The 23,159-nt window shown below is 32.1% G+C and overlaps 2 protein-coding genes across 5 annotated transcripts; both read left to right on the top strand.

Moving 5' to 3' along the window:
* The first annotated feature begins 1,334 nt into the window (after positions 1 to 1,334).
* On the top strand, positions 1,335 to 23,138 carry LOC106064971 (thimet oligopeptidase-like). 3 transcript variants are annotated; one of them, XM_056029251.1, is made up of 18 exons: positions 1,335 to 1,462; positions 11,549 to 11,762; positions 12,378 to 12,517; positions 13,243 to 13,361; positions 13,461 to 13,592; positions 13,722 to 13,759; positions 13,907 to 14,019; positions 14,105 to 14,159; positions 14,587 to 14,751; positions 15,172 to 15,333; positions 15,516 to 15,581; positions 16,453 to 16,557; positions 16,927 to 17,034; positions 17,329 to 17,402; positions 17,940 to 18,171; positions 19,800 to 19,931; positions 21,140 to 21,256; positions 22,569 to 23,138. In XM_056029251.1, exons 2-18 carry the CDS (start codon positions 11,613 to 11,615, stop codon positions 22,653 to 22,655), a joined length of 1,995 nt encoding a protein of 664 aa, XP_055885226.1. In that variant the 5' UTR covers positions 1,335 to 1,462; positions 11,549 to 11,612; the 3' UTR covers positions 22,656 to 23,138. The 3 variants fall into 3 exon arrangements, with proteins under 3 accessions (XP_055885226.1, XP_055885227.1, XP_055885225.1); XM_056029252.1 differs by having other exon boundaries at positions 1,367 to 1,458; XM_056029250.1 differs by lacking the exon at positions 1,335 to 1,462 and having other exon boundaries at positions 11,220 to 11,762.
* On the top strand, positions 8,637 to 10,439 carry LOC129926274 (uncharacterized). Of its 2 annotated transcripts, XM_056029283.1 has the most exons (4): positions 8,639 to 9,685; positions 9,807 to 9,868; positions 10,024 to 10,105; positions 10,213 to 10,439. In XM_056029283.1, the coding sequence occupies exons 1-4, from the start codon at positions 9,442 to 9,444 to the stop codon at positions 10,275 to 10,277; spliced, it is 453 nt and encodes a 150-aa protein (XP_055885258.1). In that variant the 5' UTR covers positions 8,639 to 9,441; the 3' UTR covers positions 10,278 to 10,439. The 2 variants fall into 2 exon arrangements, with proteins under 2 accessions (XP_055885257.1, XP_055885258.1); XM_056029282.1 differs by having other exon boundaries at positions 8,637 to 9,685; positions 10,024 to 10,439.
* Positions 23,139 to 23,159: the final 21 nt, after the last annotated feature.

The following is a 23,159-nucleotide window of genomic DNA, read 5'->3' as shown; positions in this document are numbered from 1 at the left end:
GGCCGCTATCACGTGTTTTGGCAGTCTTACTGAACACGTGACAAGAAAGATTTTACGACGATGAATGCAGAAGTACATTCTCTACCGCCTTGAATGCTTATTACACTTCTGTATCGGCCCGGCCCATCCCATCCATTCTTAATTTAACTTTATTTGACCTGCGTTCTTCTCATTAGGAGAAAAAACTGCGTTGATCCTCTCATAAGCCGAATGCCTGGGCATTAATGGTCGAAACGATGTCGTCCACACAGCAGTACCTCCTCCACGCAGCTTGTGTATCCATAGGAACAGCAAGTGACGATTTCTTTTGGGATTAGCTCTGCCAGAGTGTAGCTCTCTGTTAATGGTCGGTAGTTGACTAGAAGCACCAAACTGCTAACACAACTACACCGATGTTGGTGTACTAGCCTATATTTTGAATTTATAGAACTTGAAATGCCTGCTGCTCCTTAGCCTTGGTCGACTGCCAGTTTAGGAGATGGAAATAAAACCGACATCCATTTGTTGTCCACAACTGTCTCAGACTACTAAGCCACTGAGGTCGATATTTGGCCTAAAGAGTGGTTTTGGTCTGCGCAATCCACAATCAACTATAAAAAAAAAATACCTTGCGCAACCTGGCCCAAAGCCTTACATTGTTTCACAAATCCTACGAACTATCGAATCACCCGAGTAAAAAGCTGCTACCTCTCAAATAAATGCGCGCTGGTCTGGCGGCCGACCAAGGCTATGGAGCCCAGTTCGCCCCCAACCTTGGCAGGCTACCAACCCAGGAGAAGGAAAACTCTATATTCTGCTGCCTTGCGGCTATACCCAAACATTAGAAAATCTTTGGGGGTCAAACATTGGGAAAATCAGGAACCGATGTAGGCCTAACGGTCGACTTCCAGTTTTCCCTTATGGCCAATGAGTTGATATTTGTTTTTCTCATTTTTATACACATATACCTTGAAATTTTAAAGATAGTCATTAGAGCCTTTTTCGGAATAAAATGTTTATATATATATCATAATATGCTCGCGCTTAATAAGTGTATAGGATTTTCTTGTCTGCATTTACTTATGAATTAATTTACACGGAGGCCTATTAATTGTTAATTGCTCCATAAGCTTGAGAATTACAGTTTGGAAAACACTGATCTAGATTAACTTCTTTAATATTTTTTTTTCTGGCTTTCAACATAGACATAATATATATAGACTGGAAAATGTAATTCATTTCGTGTAACTTAAGAACAGGGTATATCTGACAAAAGTGCTTTTATAAATTCTGGAAAGTCGCAAGATCTTCAGTTTTTCACAATCAAAGGGATGTAACTAGGAATACAAGTAATAACCAACGTAACGTGTGGATCTGTTTTTTTGTTCATGGTTGCTATTATAATATAGATTATAGACTAGATCTAGAAATCTAGATATAGTATTATATAGATCTAGTAATAATAGATCTAAATATTTCGTAGGTAAATCTATAATTCGATATGTAGATTTAGAAATAATCTAGATTTGTTATATTAAATCTATTATTCTATTATCTAGAGTCTCAGAGTCTGAAAATATATAAAATATAATAATAATTTATAAAAAAAAATAAATTATTATAGACAAAGAATTTATTACTTATTAGTCTATTAGATCTATAATAATTATAAGTCTATTAAGTCTATAGTCATAATAATCTAATCTAGATCTATATATAATATAGAGTAGAGTCGATAGACTATAGACGTCTAGATTCTTTAGATTCTAGATTCTAGATCTAGAATCTAATTTAAAACATCTAATTAAAAAAAATTAAATTTAAAGTAGGTCTATCTGAACTCTATTTAAAATTAAAGGTTTGCAAAAGAAAAAAATAATTATAATTATTTATAAATTTTGTAGCCGGCTTCTAGTTCTGTGATTCTGTGTCTGTTACTAGATCTAGAATCTAGTTTTACTCATTACTGTTAGTTAGTAACTTAAATTTAAATACAGTTGGTTTAGTGTAGAGACTAGAGCGTAAATCTACTAGTAGTACTACTAGACTAATGATCTAGATTCTAGATCTAGAGTCTAGTCAATCTAGTTTTTATTTATACTTTATAGTCTACATAGAATTTAGTTACTATATTTATATAATGATAGTAGTATACTCAGAAAGACACAAAGTCGACAAAGATAAAGGCACATTCCTTGTTCCATATGCTAGGACAAATTTGTACAAAAGCTCCTTCTTCCCTAGCACTATTAGAGCATGGAATGGGTTGCCTGGGCTAGCCAGGAAAACCAGTGACTTGGCGGAGTTAAGGTCATTGGTTAATATGCATGCTAAATGCATGACGCGTAGGACGTAATCATCTTCTTTTTTGAAGTAACATCTGTATCATATAAGACTGCTTTATTGATCCTTCTGGAAATTTGTTGTGATTACAAGGACTCTTTTCTCATATAAAGACAACACAACAGAAACATACACATAAATACAACAGACACATCATAAAAAGTTCATTCAGAGACTACACACAAGCATCTTGGTCCTTTTCATCTTTCCTGATCAACGAGTGGTGTTGATATAGTCTGACCGAGTGAGGTTTTTGTATCGCTCTGTTATTGTTTTGATTGACAGTAGTCAGTAGCCCACTTCGCGATGACCTGACATAGTTCTGATGGAGGGGGTGACCTTTGTCTTCCAAGATTTTTTTTATTTTCCTTAGACACTTTTGTTCAAAAAGTTCCTTTAAATGTGGTAATGTTGTGAGTGTAATTTTTGATGCCCTTTTTATGATGGTTTCTAGACGGCTCAACTGGTTAGATGAAGCGTTGCCTTGCCAACAAGTTATTCCGTATGTTAGCAGATTTTGTATAGTCGCACTGTAAAAAGTATTTAGGATCTTCTTATTTAGTTTAAAGCTATTGAGTTTGTATAGGACAAAAAAGTTTCTGGGCTGTTTTCTTTGTCAGAGTTCCAAGATGGTCTTCCCATGAGAGATTTTTTTTAATGATAACGCCTAGATATTTGTATGCCTTCACTTGTTCTATAGATGTAGTGTTTATTTGCAGTTCACATATAGTTTGTTTTTTCTTTCTGAAATCTATTATAGGTTCTTTAGTTTTTGTGATATTCAGTTCTAGAAAGTTGTCAGCGCACCAGTTTGTAAACTCTTCTATTGAGCTTCGATACTGAGTCTCGTCTTCTGAAATAAGACCGACGTACGTAAGGGCTGACATTTAAGTTACTAGTTTGTTTATCATTAGATGTGGCTGTATGGTATTGAAAGTACAAGACGAGCGGTCAGCCGTGACCAGTGACGTGCACACCAGTTTGGCAAGGACCTGTGTGTCAATATTTCGCACGCAAGTCACGGTGAAAGTGATCAACTGGAGTGGTCAAGCAACATTCAAGAAGGCCAGTAGAGGCCCTATATAAGAGCGAGTTTGTCAGAATCAAGACACTTCACGTTACCTCGCAATGTGACCAGTACGAGGCAAAGTCAGAAACAGCACGGTGTGTGAAGTCAGTCCAGAGAGAGGCTTGGTTTTTGGACAGTCAGTGTAATGTTGTTGCCAACTGTACAGTATTTGTAATGTATTGAAATTAAACTGTTACTGTTACTATGGAATCCCGAGTTGTGAGATTCGTTAAGTTCGTTGTGTCATGTGGTGCAGTTTGAAGAGAGCCTGGATAGTACACAGTATACGTAACAATATATATATTATGATCAATTTAAATTTAGCAAGACATGATAAAAGATGATCTAAATCTTATAATAATCTAATATTAGGCCTATATATACTATCTATTATCATAGTGTGTAGATTCTGTAGTTCTGTAGATCTAGCTGCTTGTGCTAGATTTTAATTGATTTGATTTAAGCTTTTTATACTATATAATATAATACAAAACATGTTCATGATGCATTGATCACATTGATGGTGTTCTTCTTCAATACTCTTTATTCATTATCATGCTGCTGGGAAATTTTTTGGAACTTTTGTTAATTGGAACAAAATATACAAGAAAAGATTATATATTTAATATATATGTGAATGAGTGCACACAACAAAAACATAAGTTGACACAGTCTCCTGCCTTGTGAGCACATCAACAAAATCTAGATCTAGTACTCTAGCTAGAAACTAATAATAATAATATATTTCATATTATTTAGTATTAGATCTATTATTTCTAGATATAGATCTATATTTAATAATATATAACATCAGAATGAAAATAATGCAATATAATTATACATGTTATGTGTCTGAGAGTGTTATGATATAATAGTTTGTCATAATTTAGCTTACATTTGGATGTACTTATTTTTAAGAATGAACTGAGGTTTTCACCCATCAATCTAATAATTTATTTCTAACACAGCTTTTCTAAGATTAATGAATGAAGAAAAGCTGCTGTCAGAAAATATCTAGATCGATATGAGAATGCATACATTGTATTTATAAATTCTCTGAGCATTTCTTTTCCAAGATCTTTGGTATTTTGTTTTCTTTTAAATTGTCATTAGTCATGGATGTATAAAGATTGCTATTATGTTTAGAAGTGAAATGTCAGGATATAGATGTCATAAAATCAACATTTTTATATTCCTAATAAATAAGTACAATTTAATAGCTAATGATACATTAGTCTTTAAAATTTATAAAACAGTACAAGTTTCCACTGACCAAAAAACCCCACAACAAAGTTTTGAATCAAAATACAGTTTAAATTTGATGCTTTAGAGAGAGTTGGCTTGTGGTCTGTAGTTAGCTCATCTAGATATAAAACTGAACAACAAAAGAAATTCTATTGTGTGTGTATTTTGGGAGTGCTTTTAGTGAAGTTTTTTTTTTATCAAAATATTTCTAATAGATAAAGAAACGTAAAGTAGGTTATTTGCCATAAAAAAGCAAGATCTATGGAACCCACCCTCACCCCACCCCCAAAGTATGTGTGTGCTGAAAGGGATAATTAAAGAAGGAGCAAGGCAGTGATATCTAATCCTTCAAGGAACAAAACTGATTTGCTATGAAATGTGTGGTAGCTATGGAGACGGTTAAGCAGATTGTTTTTCTTTAGATCTACAATTGTTGTGCCAAAGAAGAGAGTGTGTAGTAGTATTTTAGTAGGTTGTTGATGCAATGGAGATTTGAATATTATTGCTATAAATTAAAGCGACAGGTCGTAAAATTCTTTTAATATTTTTTTAATCATATAGCTCAATGACTATTAGATTTAGATTTCATAGTGTTAAAATTATTATTAAATTTAAGAAAAAAATTTGAATATAACGCTATAAAGAATGAAAATTTGCTAACCCTTATACTATTCAAATAGACATTTTTTGGGCCGTAGTTGTATCATATCTCTGTTGAACAGTTTTATTAGTTTTATGTTCTAATTAAATGTTATCTAAATTACTTGGTTGGAGTATTTGAATAGTAAACCAAATAAATAAGACACTATTACAAGTCTGCTAATACTTAGTTCCCAGCTCCTGGTGGTTTGTTTATTATCACAGTACCTTTTATACTAAATGAGGCGCAGTAGTTGAGTAGTAAAGCGCTTTCAAATCGAAGGGTCCCAGGTTAAAGTCCTGGTGAAGACTGGGATTTTTAATTTCAAGATTTTTAAGGCACCTCTGAGTCCATCCAGGTCTATTGTGTACCTGACATTAGTTGGGGAAAAGTAAAGCAGTTAGTCGTTATGCTGGCCACATGACACCCTCATTAACCGTGGGCCACAGAAACTGATGACCTTTACAGCAAATGCCCCATAGATCGCAAGGTCTGAAAGGGGGAACTTTACTTAACTTTTACTTATACTATAGCTTAAATGTTTTATGCGTAAAGCAATTTAATATTCTTGTTCAGTTTTCTAAGTTAGGCACTTGAAATACTAATATAATAAAATATATCATTCTAACATTGCTATGTTTACTTATAGTTTCACTAATTCATATAAACTTTTTTTTTTTAAATGAGTGTTTCTCCAGTACTGGTTACAACTAGGTGTTGGTTCACTAAAAAGTCCGTATTTCATAAGATTGTTATTCAAATGTGACAATTTGCATTACATTGCATTAAGAAATGGTTAATCTATAAATTTTGATATTTTGAGCTCATAAGGTGCTAGGGAAATATTGAAATTGTAAAAAATGTGTGAAATTACTACCCAAAATGGCAGCTTTTGATGTAACACGGAACACCATGGTATGATTGAATTAATATCGTACTAAAACCAAGGGGCATAAAACTTCCATCTTTGTTGGAATATGTTAACAAGATCCTCATATTTCAATGTCATTATTTAGTTTTTCTCAAGGTTATCAAAATATTGATTAAACACGGCCACAAAAAGGCGTTTGAGGCGCATCGCGATGTGTCCCACTTTATACGGAATTACAATCCTCTATGAATTGTAAACAAGAAATAAATAATACGCTCAACATTGCATTTCTGTTACAACAAGCATTAAAGATTTCTTTTAAAGTATTTTTTTTGTTAAAAGCTTTCTAAACATGCATAACGAGCTTAAAATAGGTCGAGGTGTCCCAGATGAAGCGCCTGTGCTGCGTGTGTTAAGAATGGGATTATTTTTCCCACAACACTACTTTTTATGAATGAGAGTTCTTTTGAGCATCACAGGTATTGTGTAGAACAAAAAAAGTGCCGCTTCCGCTGGAAATACTAGCGTAGTAATTAACAGGAGTACGTAAACAATAGCGTGTCCCACAATTAACCATTGATGCGCCTCAAGCGTCGACACGATCAATCGCCGGCAATCTTGCACAAAAACCTCATTTAATCTGTTTTTTGTGATCTTTTGTGAATCAACAACCCATCAGGTACGTAGATATTTCATTATTCTACTGAAATTTAAGCTTATTACAAATAAGTTTGATTGCAATATCCAAATCGAAGTGCTTTTTTTATTACGAGGTTACTAAATTTAACCATTCAATCATGACGTCACGTGAAGCGTCTTGAACACAATTTAGTCTTAAATCGTAAAGTTAATCAATTTTAAAGCCTGTTACTAAACAAAAAGTTTATATTTCTAAAACAATTATGTTGATGTAATAGTAGACGTGTGTAGCGATTTAAAATAATTAATTTGTTTTTATTTTGAGAAGTAAATTGGATTAGGCGTTGAGGCGCTCCTTGGGACCCCGTGCTGGTGTTTTCCATGCATAAATTATGGCGTCACATGTAGCGTCTAATGCGAGTTCAGGATTTGTTACGTTTTCTGTATTCATGGAAGTTTTAATTAAGATTAAATGATTTTAATATATGTAATAAACTATTTTCATAATTAATCATTTTAAATGAACATTTTTTGACATCTTTTATTTTATATTTTTTGTAATTTTACTTTACATCGTTTGGGGCGTTTCAGTGGACACTACTCCGTTTGTTTACAAATGGTGTCCTAGTTTGCGTCTGTTAAGTCCAAATAGATTTTAGTGATAGTTTGTTAAAGATTTTACAGTGTCAGATAATATTAGCTACATCTAAAAGAAATAAAGCGGTACTGTTTAAGAAATATTAAATAATTAAAATTTACTTATTACTGTAAATAAGATTTAGAACTATTAGATCTTTCGTTTGAGGCGCATCTCGGACACTTGTCTTTAAAACTTTAAAGAGCTTAACTCTAGATCTAGAAATCTAGACTGATTAGACCTCTAGACCTAAATCTAGATTTACTCTAGATCTAGATCTAATTATGTAATTCATTATCTAGATTTACTCTAGATCTAGACCTAGATCTAGATCTAATTATGTAATTCATTATATTATAGCTAGATTTACTCTTGAGTCTTGATCTAGACCTAGAGTAGAGTAGAATAGTCTAGTCAGTCTAGATCTAATTCAATATCTAGATTTAGATCTAAACTAGATTATTAGATTAGAAATCATTAGATCTTTTATGAATCTAGACTAGTGACTCTAGACTAGATCATTTATGACTAGATTAGAATCTAATTTTAGATTTAATAATATATTTTTCTTTAAATTGACCAGTATCTAGAAAAATATCTAGAGACTAGATCTATATTATAGACCTATTCTATATTAAAATGTAGATAGTATCTAAAACAAAGTTTGGTTTAACCTGCACTTAATTTCCATTGTATTGTTTATACAGTATATTCAATTATATTGTATTCAGTTCTTTCAGTCTACCACTGAATGATTATAACTTAAGTTAATATAATTAACAGTACTAGTCCTATACTATTGATTGAGTCTATCCCTATCAAGCAATTATGGGCATTACTAGACTAGATTTAAATAATGCACCAATATATAATATATTATATGTTTATGAAATTTATTAGTAGGCCTATATTATATATAATAGATCTATTTATTTAGATACTTATACATTTTTTATAAATTACAGATTTCAGTAATGGAGTATCTGTTAGAGTTTCAAGGCGTCTACAAGCCAAGAAAGACTCTAAATTTACAAGCATCAAAGCCTGAGTCTCTAACACGTGTTGCTGTTTTAGAGCAGAGAGAAAAGGAAAGGTTGAGAAAAGCTGCATACAGGGCCTAGTTAAGCCCACATGAAAAAGCTTGGATAAACAGATAACGCAAAGAAAGAAAACAGCAAGCTAATAGTCCACTTAATGTCATCTCAGCAGAGGTTGGTGAATCACTAGGTACTGGGTTCCAGACTCCAGTGGCAAAAAGAATGGCTGTTTCAAGGGCTTTGATGAAATTGCCTAGGTCACCCAAGAAATATGCTGCAGTTTTTGATGGTCTCACACAAATATGCTCCCCAAGAAAAAGTAAAAGCTGTCCATGACATACGCTTTCTGCGCCTACCTGAGAGAAGAAAGCTCATCCTTCTAAACAACATTAAAGAAAGTATCAAAACCTAACTACACTCCACCAGCAAAAAAAAAGTCAGATGTCTAGTGCTCATAGACAAGTACTCTGCAGTATCCTTAGTAAGTACAACAAACTCAGAGGTTGTGCTACTCATTTCTAACATTTGGTCAAGAAGTTTTATGTCCAAGTGCAAATCAGAACAAATTGCAAGAAAAAAAATGACGTGATTGCATTGCACAAAATGCCTTGGAAACAATATTCATTTTTTACAGTAGAGGGAACTGATCCCTCTCAATCATCTGTTAGTGCTCAAACAGGAAAACGTTTCATGCAAAAGCTACTTAACATAAGATGCAGTCTTGCTTATGTGAGTTGTGTTTGAAGATTTTTCTTTATATAGAGGGCATTAATAAATTTCTGATCAAAAAAGGACACAGAGCTGACATTAATAAATCCAGCTTCATCACTTGACTTAACTCTATGCCCAAGAACTAATGCCAATTGTTTTCATAAGCTGCAGTGCATTGAAAGATCATGTAGCAACTGTGGTGTGGATTTAATTAACAAGTATTGAGCCTTTAAAAAATTGCACAGATGAATTAGCAGAGTGGAGTATAGTATGTGGTCAAAGATGACGGATGAGTATGTTCAGAGTGATGGTACACTGCAAAAGGTATCAAAGTGGCGACCAGTAAATAAAGAAGGATCTTTTAATGACCTAGTGAGAGGTATTACACCTAACACTATTGCTTACAGAAATAGAAGCTGTTTCTGCTATCCATACAGAAATTCATATGGCAGTCAGTGCCTGCATGATGAAATATGTGGCTCTTGGAAGGTGTTCAAACTTCAGAAACAAAATGGTAAGTACTTGTATTTATTTATTTTTAAATAGCACTTTACAATTATCTGAGAAAAAAACATTATTCATTTTAAAATTACGTAATTGATTTCTAAATGAAAGTGTTTCTTTTTCTTCAGAAGTGCAATCTCAGTCAAATCTTGAAGACTCTTTGGATGTCAGTCCCATATGCTCAAATTCAAAGGTAAAGAGCTTTTACATATAAACATTTTAAACATTTTCATTGAATCTTATGTTACCTGTATTGTATAAGTTGTTTTTTAATAATATACCTTGCTAAATAATTTTAGACTCATTTTAGAAATTAAGTATTTCAGCCTCATGTTGTTGTTTTTTCAGGCCCAAACAATTTTCTTCACTCATCAAAAGTACATTGTAAATAGCTGTGTGATTGTCAAGTATGGGGAAATATTCTATCCAGGTATAATTTTTTGCACTGTGTACCTTTTAATTTCAATAAACAAGTTCAAAGTATGTTTTAGATTGAAGTATTAACTTTTCAACATTGCTGGTAATTTTTTCTAACAGGAGTTGTGATAGAAGTCCTGGATGATCAGCGCAGAAATAATTTTTTAAAAAGGCACAGAAATTAAAGAAATATATAAATATATAAATATATATATCCAGAAGTGCAGGACATACAGTTAGTGTATGCAGACATGATTGTTACTGAAGTGATGTTGATACCAATGGCAATAGTTTGAGAGTGGAATGTTTTGATTTCTGAATTTGTCAAATAAAATTTGTGTACAGTTTTATGTGTTTTCTTTTCTTTCTTTTTTTTTTTCAAACCTTTTTCTGTGTGTTAAAACTAACAAAAGATATAAAATATATATTTGTCAATAATTAAAAATAATAATGATCATTCACTTGTGCACAGATAAGACAAAAATATAAACTTATAAACATTATTTTAAAAAATGGTGTCCCATGAAGCACCCGCGACATTTTGTGAAATTAAAGCAGCATTTTTACAAATGGGTACTTTATGACTAGAATAGTGAACTTAATAACAAGTCTAATGGATCACTTTAGTGCAAAAATAAAATAATTTCTATATTCTCACAGAATATCTTTTAAAAAAACTTTAACTTGTAGTGTCACAGGTGCTACGGTGTCCCAAATTTTGAATTAAGCTCAAATCCACTTTTTCTATGCAAAAGCATAAATTTCAGTATCTAAAGACTAATATCAATAAAGACAGTTATATTATGCTAAAATACAATGAATTTATCAATTGGTCGTTGTTAAATTATCAAGTGGTGTCCCGGTGATGCACCTGTGACGCAAAAGGGGGTACCCCTTGAATAGACACTGCTGTCAAAATCTACATCTTGCAATTCATTTTCTATTGATAAATTCTTAAAGTGAACTGGTTGAAGAAGTGAATACAGTTGAAATGAAACCAAAAACTTCAACTTTAATTTTTAGCATAATGTGACACTTTTTGGCACCAGTACTGGAGAAACACTCAAATGCAAGATTTGAAATTTTTTTTTTTTATATATTTAGGTATCATCAGGATCTTTGTATGTCTGTGTATGTTTTGTTTTACATTGTAAACAAAATAAAATATGCTGATGTTTACATCAAGAGGCTGTTATCAATGTTATCATCAAGGCCTAAATAGATTTGGTCACTTACGGGTACTTAATGCTGCATCACACTTGAGCTCTTCAAGACTCTTAGGCTTTAAGTTTGTTGTAAGCAGTCGGAATGTTAGATTATATAATATAAATCACAGAGTTTGGGTGTCAGCAAAACCATGTACTTGGCTAGATAAATGTCCCTGTCACAGTAGCTCAGTCAAGCCGCACCAACTGCAACTAGGACAGTATTACAGGAATAACTTGTGTATTTTCAGACAGTATTCCATTTTTTCTTTCAAGCCCGTTGTTCCTAAAGTTTTTCAAAGATCTATTAGCAATATGGCAGCTGAAGGAATAAGACTTAGCTGGCATGTGAAAAAGGAGCAGATTGATGCTGATGCAGAGCAGCTAATGGAACGTCTAAAACAAGTGTATGATTCCATGGGAGCACTTACTGAGGACCAAGTGACTTATGATAATGTAGTAAAGGTAGTTATAATTGCAATTTTTTATAATACCTACTTAGCATATTGCTTATGCCATCATTGAATCTTAGCATCAAGAAGGAAACAGAATATATTCTAAGTGTGAAGTATCCTATGGTGGTGGGTTTTCAATCTACTATTTTTACTTTTGGTAGGGAGATGGAAAGGAGGGGGGGGGGGGGAATGACTTCTGAGCAATACATTTTTAAAACATTGTCTTTTTTTTTTCCTATATATATTTTTTTGTCTTCTTAAAGTATTTCACTGAAAGATAGTCCCATTCCTTAAGGTAAAATGCATCATCATTACTGTCTGTTGTTAGAGCAAAAAATATTTCCACCAGTTATTGACAGTTATTTTAAAAGATAAAAAAACATAATGTAAAGTAAAAGACGACAAAAAGTAGCTTTCAAGTGGTAAAAATAATTTGGTTGATTGTTAAACGGAACACCCGTTTCCACACATAAATCTGTGCACATTCATAGACCATCAACCCAAATTTGATTCTTTTAAGTCATACTATTAAAGTACTTTCATATTTAATGTATTATGGTGATTTTTTAAAATTCCTTAATTATTTATAGATGTTTAAATTAATTCTAATATAAATTGTTTCAAGTCATCTGCAGATAGTGATTGTTGGTATGCTGTAGAAAGGAACAATATAGATTTTCTCCAGCATGTTTCACCTGATAAAGATCTTAGAGATGCAAGTGTTGCTGCAGACAAGAGAATGTCTGATTTCGATGTTGAATTGAGGTTTAATTTATTTTCATAGCTATTTTTACAAAGCTTATATCAACTCTGTCTGTCTGGTAAAAAGTTTGTCATGTTATTTCTCTGACATGCAATCTTGGATCAAGCTGAAATTTTGCACAATTATTTCTTTTACCTGACAAAACAAGAATCAATAAAAAAAAAATTAACCAACTAGTTAATTAACTATTAATTAATTATTTTGTTTGGTATCTTGAATAAGTAAAAGAAATTGTACTTGACTGAGGATGTTATAAGCTGAATTAGTCCCTTTTATAGGTCACAGCTTTTAAGTAATTTTAAACAAACAATAGATAACTATATAATCTTCTATTTCATATTCACCTCATTAGCAGAGTGGTTAGTATGTCAGCTTGAGGAGGCGTGAGCCATAAGTTTGAATTCAGGCCATTCGCCTTTTTTTTTTATAAATGCTTTTAAAAGTGATTACAGTAAAATTCACCCAGAAATCCCTTTCTATCTCCTCCCTTCCCTGATCCCTGATTCCCCAACTGGTGCAGATAGTGATAAGAAAATAGTGTGTTGAGAAAGCTAAAAGCATGAAATAGCACTGCTAACCAAAAACAGTTTTTTTTAATTTTGCTTTTACATTCATAAAGCAAAGATAAAAAAAATTAATGCATTTCACTAAAAACAAAAGTTTTTTTCTTTTTTACTTTAAGGATTAAAAATCTTTAAAATTAAATCTCTGTTCTTGTTTATAATAGTATGCGACAAGATGTTTTTGAATCTTTTGTTGCTCTGGAGAAAAAAGAGGAGTTCAAAACATTTAAGCCTGAGGCCAGGAGATTTGTAGAGCGAATCATAAAAAATGGAAAACGAAATGGTTAGCAAATTTAAATTTATCTTTATTTCACGTATGTTCTTTAACTTCCATCCACCTTTACAAAATTGCAGCTATAATGCCTTATTAATTTATTACCAGGGCTGCATCTTGACAAGAGCATTCAAGAGAAAATCAAAGCAATCAAAAAACGCATGAGTGATTTGTCAATTGATTTCAGTAAAAATTTGAATGAAGAAAACACAGTGCTTGAGTTTACTGAAGAAGAACTAGGTAAATATAGTTTTCTCTGTTCTTGAGATAAAATGAGATTGTAATATAAGAACTAAGCAGCAGTTATATCTGTGCATTAAATTGACTTGCGTTATTGTTTAAATAGTGAATGCATTTTATTGTTTGCAGCTGGTTTACCTGATGATTTTCTCAAGAGCTTAGAAAAGGTGAGAGTTTAAAAAAAAGTTTTTTTTGTGTTTAAAAATGTGTGCCAGCACACATTGTTTGGGAAATAAATGTATTTGTATCAAAAACAAAAATGCTAAAGTGATAAAACAAAACTTATATCTGGGTTCTCTATGCTTTTCATGCAGTGTGAGAATGGTCAACTGAAAGTCTCTTTGAAGTATCCACACTACTTTCCATGTGTAAAAAAAGCTAGAAATCCAGAAACAAGAAGAAAAATGGAGACTGCTTTCAATTCTAGGTAATCAAGCATTTCAAAAGATAAAACAATATATTAACATACTTGTGATGAATGTATTTGAAAATCTGATATTTTTCTTTACCAGGTGTTTAAAAGAAAACACACCTATCTTGGAAGAGCTAATAAAACTTAGAAATGAGGTTGGTATTTTAATTTTTTTTTGTTAGAAAGAAAAGCTTTAAAAAGGATTTTAACATTAAATTTGATTAGAAAGGAATAAAATCTTGCTTTACATCATCTGCCCTATAGACCACAAGGTCTGAAAGGGGAACTTTACTTTTTTTTTTATTAAGTCTTTTTGTCAAATGTAGCATATTATATCAGAATGCTAAACAAAAATTAGATAGCACCATGTAAACATAAGAAAATAGTTTTCTGATCTATTTTTTTATGTGTGAACAAGATAAAAATATTTACATTATTCTTTTTGATTGTTTTTATAATATTTCTTAATGGTAATTCTTGATAGACATTATTAACCTAGGTATTAGTATTGTTTAATTTCTGTAGCAAATAGATGCAGATGCATGAAAAGTAAATTCCTAAATTCCATATTTTCTTCACCAGAAAGCCAATTTGTTAGGATACAAAACACATGCTCAATTTATTTTGGAGATGCGAATGGCCAAAACCCCAGAAAACGTCCAAGAATTCCTGACTTCACTTGCTGAAAAACTGAAGCCTTTAAAAGAAGAGGAGATTAAACTCTTTCTTTCTTACAAAAAGGAAGAGGTATGTACAAAAAAACACTGTTAGTCTGTTTCAAATAACTTACATGTTCTAATGCTTTTGATTGTATTTTATTTAAAAACATCAAGTAAAAAAAAGTTAACTGCCAGTATCTGGTGTTTCACACATAAATGACTTTCTAAACCCATCACTTATACATACCGCTCTCCATTGTCATTCCTTCCTATAATTATATCAAATTTCTTGCCATCCTCCAAACTTCTTTTTAAAATTTTGTTTATGCCGAATGCCAAAGAAAAAAATGTCCTTCAGTCAAAAAAAGATAAAACAAAATAGTAACTTCGAAATTGCTCACTAATATATTCATATACCATTCCATAGACCAGGTTTTAACAATTTTCTCAGCAAACTACAATATCCCCATTGATCTTAAAATTGATTAACATTTTTAATGTTTTCTAGTGTGAGAAATTTGGGTTTAATTTTGATGGACAAATCAATAATTGGGACCTAAGGTACTACATGACTATGGCAGAAGAAAAAAAATACACTGTTGATCAACAGAAACTGAAAGAATATTTTTCAATGTCTGTTGTAACAAAAGGACTTTTGGAAATTTATCAGGTTGGTACAGTTTAATTCAGAAATTATTTGAAAATACTTAGATATTTTATGTTTAGAAACATTTATGTTATAGATAACAGTATGTAATATTTACTTTAACATTTTTATTTTTTTTTAACTGGAAGATGTCATAGCAAATAATGCCACTGAAACAAATCTTAATAAGTTCTTTGTATTCTCAGGAACTGCTTGGATTGACATTCACCCAGATAGAAACCACTGATGTCTGGCATGAAGATGTCACATTGGTAATGGTTTACATTTTATAATTTTGTTTTACTTTTTAAAAATGATTTATCTTTATGTTGATCTTTAGTATGTTACCTTATCTTGCTAAACAAAAATTAAAAGGGAAACTTGAAATCAACATGTGTGGAGGTTGTAAAGGAACCCTTTCAGACCTTGCCATCTATAGAGCTAAGAATATAAAGGTCACCAGTTTTAATGGCAAATGGTTCATGAGGGTGTCATGTGGTCAGCACACAGTCATCTGCCTTTATTTTCCTCAACTAATGTCTGGTACCCAGCCACCATGCCCACATATGTAAATGATAATATTACTAAAAACAGTCTCATTGGTTTATCCATCTAGGTCATGCACATATTTTTATCGCAGCTCTTTCACTTAGCTATCAATGTTAGATTGTTGATCCCATTCTAAGTTTTAGGGTAGACTGAGTAATGTTAGAAGCAGTGCAATTACAAGTAATGCAATTAGTTAGCTCCCTTTTCCTTTCTCTTTAAAATAAAACATAGAGATTCTCTATATATTCTCAATTTAGTTTTTCTCATTTATTATAAATTTATTGTGTTAAATTCAAATGCTTCTTCCTTAAAATGTTTTGGATACAGATGGTTAGGAATCATTATTTCTATCATTAGAGATTAATTCCTGTTTAAACTTGTATTTCTCCATTGATCTAAGGTTTGCCTTTTTCAGCCACTGGTCTGCTTTCTATTGATTTCTTGTTGATGTTCAACAAACATTTAGTTGTATATATTTTCTAAATGAATACAAAAATCCTGTGCTCACTATTTTATCAAATAAATTTACTTCAACTGAGATAGTACTTTAATTTACATAAAACTTATATGCTCTCTTTAAATCACCAACAATAGTTCAGTGTTGTGGATAAAGTCACTAGTGAACTGTTGGGTTATTTCTACCTGGACCTACACCCAAGAGAAGGCAAATATGGCCATGCAGCGTGCTTTGGATTACAGGTCAGTCTTGTTACCTAGAACAAAAATATTTCTATAGATTTTCTGAATAGGAACAAATGATTTTACCATCACAAAAGAGATACAAGACACAGATAGCAAAGACAAACAGACACAAACACTATTTTGTTCCCCTGGCAATCAAATCATTAAATAGAAACAATCTTGATATAAACTTTTCACATGTAAATTATGAGTGAGTCTGGTGTGAATGTACATTCTGGTTTTTTATAGTTGTAATGTTTTGTTTGGTGTAATGCACAAATTGTAAGACAAATTTCCTTATGGACATTAAAGATTATCATTATTGTTATTATTAAATAGAAGACTTATCATTACAAGAAGAATTGAACTGTGATGATTATATTTCAGCCAGGTTGTATAGGGCCTGATGGTAAAAGGCAAGTTGCTGTGGCAGCAATGGTTGCTAACTTCACTAAGCCTACAGCAGATCAACCTTCACTTTTGACTCATGATGAGGTAAATACAACTTTTTATTGGTCTAGAGTTTGAAATGATTACATAAAAAGCACCATGTATATTATATTATAAAGGCCTAGATAAAGGTAAAAACAACTAATCTTTTTTAAGAAATTCATTATGAAGTAATAGTTAAAATTTATCTTATGTCTGCTAATATATGTAACAAATATACATTTACTGCAGGGTGAGTGAATTGATTTCAATGAATATATTAGTTGTGTTTTTCTTATTTGGTATTTGTGCAACGAACTATTATTAAGTCAGAACTAATGAAATCTATTTTTGTTACAGGTAGAAACATATTTCCATGAATTTGGTCATGTTATGCATCAGATATGTGCTCAAGCAGACTTTGCTCTCTTCAGGTTAGATGTTAGAGGTCTTTTATACTTTCACATAATTATGTTCTTTTACATAAGTAGAATTATTGGTTTGTCCACTAAGATTTTTCTTACATAAATTTGTAGGTGGCTCTTGTGGACTCACATATTCTCTCCACCAGCTTCATTTTTTTCTAGAAATTGTAGGTTAACATGAACTGAATTTTAAATCTTGTTTTAAATAAATGTTTATGTATGTGCATTTAAATATGAATATTTAGTTTTAAAAAAAAAAAAGCATGTGTTCATAAGACCATAAATAGCTGTAGCACCAAAAAAGTGGCTTTCATATTTCCAAGTAACAAATGGTTATACATACAAAACTTAGCATGTAAAGTTTGAGTGAGATTGATATAAATGTATATTTAATTTGTATTGTTGCAATATTTTATTATGTGTAATGCAATATTGTAAAATAAATTTCCTTCAGAAGGATATTATGCAAAAATATTTAAATTTGTCTTTTTTTTCTTGTTATACCTTAAGAAACTTTTTGTAAGAAGTATCCAATTCTGTTTTCAGTGGAACTCATGTAGAGAGAGACTTTGTTGAAGCTCCTTCTCAAATGCTGGAGAACTGGGTCTGGGAGAAAGAGCCCCTGACTCGAATGTCAGCTCACTACAAAGATGGTTCACCTATCCCTGATGACCTCTTGGAAAAACTGACACTCAGCCGTCAAGCCAATGCTGGAGTCTTTAATTTGAGGCAGATCACACTTGGTACTTTTGACCAAAGGATACACACACGAGCTGAGGTAGGTCAAGGCTGACTTTGAACTCAAGTTATTCCACTTTCTAGTGAGAAAATCTATCCGGTATATTCTATCATATTGTACTTAATGTAGTGTGTATTAAAAAATATGTCACTTGTATATTATTGTATTCCAAACTTGATGTGTAATCATAACTAATGTTTCATAAAAAATGAGTCATCTTTAGGACATGGGGAAGAGGGTCCTTAAAACATGAGAGTTATGATCTTTTCACCACAAAATCTTAGTTGCTTATTAGAAATTGTTACAGTAATTTATAAAACACAAAACATTTTGTTATAACATATTTTCACTCTACTATATTATAGTACATACTTCCCCCACCCCCATAAACTATAGGCAAGCTGTGCAAAATGCATTGTATGACATTCATCAGTTTTCCTTTTTTTTATAGTTAGAGGTACTATAATTAAATCATTTTTGTGTGAACAAAAAAAATGCATTGATATTTTTCTATTATTGTTTCATTTTGTTTTTGGATGTATCAAAACCCACACACTCATTATTATGTTAGTGACATAACAAAAATTACACAACAAACTAAATCTCAAATCTAATAGACAAAAGTAACTATTGTTCCTTAGATAAAAAAATACATTTGAACACAAATACATACAAAACATAGATATGCATCATTCTTGTTAATAAATAATAAAACAATCATAATAATAATAATAAGACTTGTCTTCAATCCCAAAGATTAATGAGGAATGCAGTATTTCCCGTGGCTACGCAGCCCAATCTGCAACCTACATTTTTTGCCACATTCAGCACAGGCATAACTATTGTCGCCAGTGGTCGGTTTACATTTTCTTTTTGCCCTCTACGTCTGTCCTCAGCATTGGATTTTCCATTGGTCTCAAAGGCTTTTGTTAGTGACCTGTTTCCATTAGAGATAAGTGAGTCCAAAAAGATTTGAATTTCAGAGGCACTCAATTAATCCTCCCTTGCCAAAAAGGATGTGTGTGTTAGAGGCTTTAACCACTTGGCTACCTATCAAGAAGGCTCGAGCTTGAAAACAGACTTTAGTTGAGTTTGCTTAGTGCCTAAAGGCAGCTAGGTACCCTTCTCCCAGATAGAGATAGGATAGGATCATAGCCTATTGCTAAAAGCATGTTTGGTGCCCTATACGAAACCTTCAAAACAAAAAAAAAAAAGCCATTGGTTATATGTTTATATATAGTAAAGAAAAGTAAAGTTTCAGACCTTGCAATCTATAGGGCTGATGATGTAAAGGTCATTGTTTCTGTTGCCCACGGTCAATGAGGGTGTCATGTGGCCAGCACAATGACCAACTGCCCTTACTTTTTCCCCCACTAATGTCAGGTACTCGTTAGAGATGGGTGGACTCATAGGCACCCGAAGATCCTGAAATAAAAAATCCCAGTCACCACAACTCAAACCCAGGACCCCCAGTTCGGAAGTCAAGCGCTTTACTGCCCAGCCACCTGTTTATATTAAGTTGCTCTTTATCATGTATGTTTACTCTCCCATGTGTTACAATTTACTTTAGTTAATCTAGATATGATGTATTTGAAATACATTATTTACCATTATTGTAGGCCCTACTTAATATCTTTAGTGGATTACTAATTGTAGTCAATCTGCAGGCTGACACTGCTAAAATCTATGCAGAAGTTTGTGAAGAGTATCTGGGGATCCAAGCAACACCTGGAACCAACATGGCTGCAACCTTTGGTCACCTAGGTGGTGGATATGATGCTCAATATTATGGATACTTGGTAAAAGTTTGAGGCTTTAATAAAACTATTTTGTTTATTGTAAAGTTTATCTTAGATTGCTAAGTGTGATATGATAGTTACATGTTCCTTAAAAAGTGCTAATTACCAGTATGTTATTGTGTTTATCTAGTCGTTAGTTTTAAGCAGTGCTTTTTTTGTGACAGCAGGCACCGGTACGTTGTACCAGCACACTTTTTCGATGTGGGGAAAAAAATTATTACTTTTCTTGCATTTTATTAATTTATTAGTAGTTAAAAATTAGGCAATCCATCACTGACTACTGGCACCTATTATTTTTTACAAAAAAAGCACTGGTTTTAAGTAATCTAAAGTGGTCTAGCAATCAGTTAGTTATTAAGGCACTTGGGAAAGTTATTAAAAAGAAGAAATAGTGTGTCTTATTTCTATTTTCACTAGTTTTATATCAGTTAGTTATGGTTTAGAGTTTTCTGCATCATTGCTTATACACATTCTTCTTATCTGTCATTGAGTGTCTAAATTTAATAAGTTACAAATAGTGTTACATTTTCTTTAGCTTCAAAACTAAAAGCAGTCAGACTTGAAACCAGTTGCATTAGTTTTCTTTTAAAATTGTAATTTGGGTTCAATATGATGTTATTTATAAAAAAAATAATTTTTAAAGTGATTAATCTATTTAATATTGTTGACACAAAACAATTCAACAAATTGACTGAGATATATTAGACTTTGTTTCAGCTATACAGGCTATTTGTTGTTTTAAAGTGAAAGTCAACAATTTAAAAAAATTTAGAAGTAATATTTGTTCTACATCATCACTTGCTTAAAAACTTGAGCCTTTAAAGGGACGATGCAATAGAACTTTCTGTTTAAAATCATCTTATAAATGAATTAGTTCTTTCTATAAAAAACATTTAATTACTATTACAAGTTTAACTCATCTGTTATGAAAAACCCAGACAACCAAACAGAATACTATTAGTACTTTCGTATTTTTGTTGTATGAGATTATATCATTTCATAACATTGGAATATGTCTTTTGTAGGTGACTAAGACTGGAATAGCTAACACGACTGATTGGAACGATTTGTTTTTAGAAGTAGATATTGGGTGGCAGAAAAACAAAAAAAGAAATGAGGGGTCAAAGAAAACTTGTGTCCAAATGTTATAGCACATCTTATTGTCATGTTTTGTCTTCTTACTTCATTGCCTAAATTCTGTATTTCAGTGGAGTGAAGTATTTTGTATGGACATGTTCATGTCTCGTTTTAAAAAAGAAGGAATCATGAGTTCTAAAGTAGGAGCTGAGTACAGAAAATATATTCTTCAGCCAGGAGGTTCCATTGTAAGTTCAAGTTTTAATCATTTTGTTATCAATAGGGAAAAGAACAGGCTTAAGTGAGATAAGTGTGGCCAGTACAGTGCTATTTGTTTTACTACCTTTGGCAGACCTGCCTACCGTTACGCAAAATGCGTATTCGTTACGCAAAATCTCCCAAAAATGACCGTCAGTACGTAAATACGCATTTAACACGTCGCGTTACGCATTTCGTATCCTTTCCCCCCTCTCTTGACTAGCTTACGAGCGGTCACGGAGGTCATGCTAAGCCGTCCTGTTGGGGGGGATAAACAGAAAAGGTGGGGGAACACATTGTGTCCAGATCTATACGTTGATTGGTTCTTAATAGCAATTAGATTTAGTCAAGAAATGAAGAACGCGAGAGTGAGGGAGTGGCGGGTTGGTACCGTCAGCTGATACACCAACGTGACTTTTTTTTTTTTGTAAGTTCATTAGTAGAAATTAATTATGTTAAATCCCTGATTCCCGTATTTATTTGTATAGAAAAAAATATCGAAGTGCTATCGATTCAAAACACATTGAGTGACATTGTAGATATCTAGTCTAGATCTGGATTCTAGATCTAGAATCTAGATAACTTGTTATACAGAAATAGATCTAGACTCTAGCTAGAGTCTAGCTAGTCATTACGTTATGTCATGATTCTCTACATTAGTAATTACTCTACACTCTAGTTGTAGATCTAGTATGATTTAGATCATTTTAGATTGACTAGATTCTAGATCTAGATCGATAACATCTACTACCATCTAGTCTAGATTTAGACTAGATTCTTAGTATAGAATAGATCAAGGATGAAGGTAGGCCTACGAAAGTTTGGAGAGTAGACCTACGTTTGTAGCTGATCCACGGCATCGGTAACACTCTTGAGCCCAGATCTAGCGTAGATTATATTTATTATATAGACATAGATCCAGATCTAGTCTAGATATCATCTCTATTGTCATATTGATCTAGGTTTAGATTGTAGATCTCATCATGACATCTAGATCTAATATTATATATATATATATATATATATATATATATATATGACAAAATAGTGGATCGCGTATTCTGGTGCCAAAATACGCATTTTGACCATCAGCATTACGCATTTGGACTTTTTTTGGTAGGCAGGTCTGCTTTGGGATAATCACATGGCTTACATTTATTCTCATGACTATAAGCAATGGTAGTTTTAAAATTTACTGTAAATATTAAGTCAATAAAGTTATTTTTTTATTTTTTTTAATTACGTAGTGCTATCCCATGTCATGTTCACCTTGCCTCTAAATGTTTCTGTGTCTACCTCTAGGATGCTGCAGACATGTTAAGAAACTTCCTTGGCAGAGAGCCTAAACAAGATGCCTTTTTGGAAAGTAAAGGTCTTTTAAGTGCATAAAGAGTCTTATGTTTTAGCAATGTTCAAAGGTGTTGGGGGCAATGCCTCATGCATTATATATTTCTTAGGCTCAATTCATTCATGCTTGCAACACAGACATATAGGGAGTAAATTTTTAAAAACATTATCCATTTCCAATTGTTATTATTTTAATTTCACAAGTATATATTTTTTTAAAAATGTTTTAGTGCTGAAAAGAAACTAATCTTCATTTAAAATAATGTATAAAAAAAGTAACTTTTTTTTTGTGATTCTCTTTTAAAAAGATAATTAAATATGTTTGGCATATTCAAAAAGAAAATGTATATATTATTTCATCAGGCAGCACAGAACATTCATTATTGTTATTTACAGGCATTAGTTTGAATTGAATCATGATTGATATGAATGAAAACAGAGAGGACTTGTATACTCAGGTTAATTTATTTTAATTTTATATGCTTAGGATTTCACATATTTAAGTATCTTTTATTTTGAATAAAATGTAAAAAAAAAAGTGTTTTT

Source organism: Biomphalaria glabrata, chromosome 5, assembly GCF_947242115.1.
Source record: "Biomphalaria glabrata chromosome 5, xgBioGlab47.1, whole genome shotgun sequence".
NCBI classification, from domain to species: Eukaryota; Metazoa; Mollusca; class Gastropoda; family Planorbidae; genus Biomphalaria; species Biomphalaria glabrata.
Note: the sequence above shows the minus strand (reverse complement) of the source record. Positions and strands in the feature narration are given on the sequence as shown.

What these genes read in the sequence shown, in the direction of transcription:
- LOC106064971 (XM_056029250.1), top strand. Translation starts at nt 11,259, where the DNA reads ATGCTGATGTTTACATCAAGAGGCTGTTATCAATGTTATCATCAAGGC. An exon ending in TAATAAAACTTAGAAATGAG is followed by an intron (nt 14,160 to 14,586) that starts GTTGGTATTTTA and finishes TTTCTTCACCAG; the next exon opens with AAAGCCAATTTGTTAGGATA. An exon ending in CACTTTTGACTCATGATGAG is followed by an intron (nt 17,035 to 17,328) that starts GTAAATACAACT and finishes TTTTTGTTACAG; the next exon opens with GTAGAAACATATTTCCATGA.
- LOC129926274 (XM_056029282.1), top strand. Translation starts at nt 9,442, where the DNA reads ATGTGGTCAAAGATGACGGATGAGTATGTTCAGAGTGATGGTACACTG. An exon ending in CAAACTTCAGAAACAAAATG is followed by an intron (nt 9,686 to 9,806) that starts GTAAGTACTTGT and finishes TTTCTTCAGAAG; the next exon opens with TGCAATCTCAGTCAAATCTT. An exon ending in CCATATGCTCAAATTCAAAG is followed by an intron (nt 9,869 to 10,023) that starts GTAAAGAGCTTT and finishes TTGTTTTTTCAG; the next exon opens with GCCCAAACAATTTTCTTCAC.